We start from the raw sequence: 1,874 nt of genomic DNA on the forward strand, positions 1-1,874 counted from the left end.
GGACTGTAAGGCAGATGCACTGAGGCGGGATCAAACCCGTGACCACAGGGAACTTAAGCTAGGCTGCACTACCAAATAGTCAAGGCGAACGGCACGCACACGGATGTATATATATATATATATATATAAGAATCTTGCTTGAAGATCAAATGAATTTGTTTATACTAAGGACTGTCTTATCCTTTTCTTTTTCTTAATTCACAGAAAACAATGTGTAAAGATGTATAGTGCATTTGATTTCTTAACGGATGTCGTCAACAAAGTACCAAACCTTGGTGGCATAGAATCCGTTGGTGATGAGAAGGGAATAACGCGGAGAAGGTAAAGTTCTCAGCACTTTTTTCAAATTTTAGGAAGATTTACATGTGCACCTCTCAATTCTTATGCATTTACATATCCCCTACGTACGCATCTATTTTTACATATACGCCATCCTACCCGTGCCAGAAATGGTTTATTTGCACGTTTTAAAAGTTAAAATGGTGATATTTTCCGTGTGATATGATAGAATCGAGTGGTATACTGGTATAAATGTAAAAAATCCAAGCTTAGGTGCTAGATATGTAAATACATAAGAATTGAGCGGTATGCATGTAAATGGCCCATTTTAGCCACTGATTTTTCTCTCTAAAACATCTGTAACTGATCAGAAATTTATCTTGCAGAAAAGTAGTACATGATGGTGATGTATTGACAGAAGATTTAAGGTCTGCTAAGATGGTAAGCTGCTCGCTAACTCCTCTTTTTTTTCCCTGAGATTTGAATCGATACATTCCTTACACACCCTTTAATCCCATCGAAAAAATGCTTTTAATGTTAGGCAATGCGAAGCGCAAATGTGAGTCCTCGCGGGCGCGCGAGAGGCCGGGGACGAGGTCGAGGACGACCGCCTCTAAACCGCACGATCGAGAAAGGGTCATCCTACATGAAATTTGAGGATGAAATCGAGCTCTCGCCGGAGCACGATGATCCTGAAGGCGTGAATGCAGATACGGAGGTCACGGAAAGGGCGAAGGAGAGCAAGGATCCAACAGATACAACAATCACAAACACCGCAGATTTGTGTCCAACAAAAGATTGCTCTGCATGGCCTCTATCTGATGGGGTTGGCAGTCTTGGGATAGAGCCTGCAAATATGGTAAACTTGAACATGCAAATGGATGAGGATGAAGACTATGATAATGAAGACTGATGATGTTTTGTTGGTGATGGAGATGATGATGTGTAATTATTTTTGTGGGTAATGAAGTTTGTAGAAATAGAAATTAGCTTTTTTTTTAAACCATTTATTATGCTTTTTATATATTTTGATGGCTATCTTTTCTTTCATTCGTGCACACACACGAGCAAATATTACGTATGTTCGGCATATGTACTTTAAATGATGCGAATACGAGGGGTTGTAATTTTTCTTTTTTTTTCCTCCGAGCATCTAAACGTGTATGTATACGTGCGTAATGTCTCGTACACATTGTTTTTTATTTATTTTATATTGGTTAAAGCTGATTGTGTGCAATCTTGTAAATTCAATCTTGCATAGAAACCAAAATGTGCACTTATTATTTTAATTTAAAAAAAATGAAATACATATTTGTATTGCATAAATAAGATATAAGAAGGCATTTAGGTCTTGGTAAATGCATAGGAAATAAGAGGGTATGTATGTAAATATTCCTCATTCTTTTCTTCTTCAGCCTAATATATATCAGACTCTGCCTTGATGTCTTTGAGGAGTTCTCTGACTGCATTTGCAAGGTCCCTAACATGCATATCAAAGCATCCTGCAACAACAAAATATATAAAAAAAAAAAAAAGATAATTACATACAAAACACCCAAAAATATCACTATTAACAAAATCTAACACCCATATGA

At 37.1% G+C, this 1,874-nt stretch overlaps 1 protein-coding gene across 1 annotated transcript; it reads left to right on the forward strand.

The window, feature by feature from the left end:
- Window positions 1-203: 203 nt before the first annotated feature.
- On the forward strand, window positions 204-1,530 carry LOC110037710. Its single transcript, XM_020742417.1, has 3 exons — window positions 204-321; window positions 666-720; window positions 821-1,530. The coding sequence occupies exons 1-3, from the start codon at window positions 221-223 to the stop codon at window positions 1,190-1,192; spliced, it is 528 nt and encodes a 175-aa protein (XP_020598076.1). The 5' UTR covers window positions 204-220; the 3' UTR covers window positions 1,193-1,530.
- Window positions 1,531-1,874: the final 344 nt, after the last annotated feature.

This window comes from Phalaenopsis equestris, unplaced genomic scaffold (assembly GCF_001263595.1).
Source record: "Phalaenopsis equestris unplaced genomic scaffold, ASM126359v1 Scaffold223878, whole genome shotgun sequence".
Classification (NCBI taxonomy): Eukaryota; Viridiplantae; Streptophyta; class Magnoliopsida; order Asparagales; family Orchidaceae; genus Phalaenopsis; species Phalaenopsis equestris.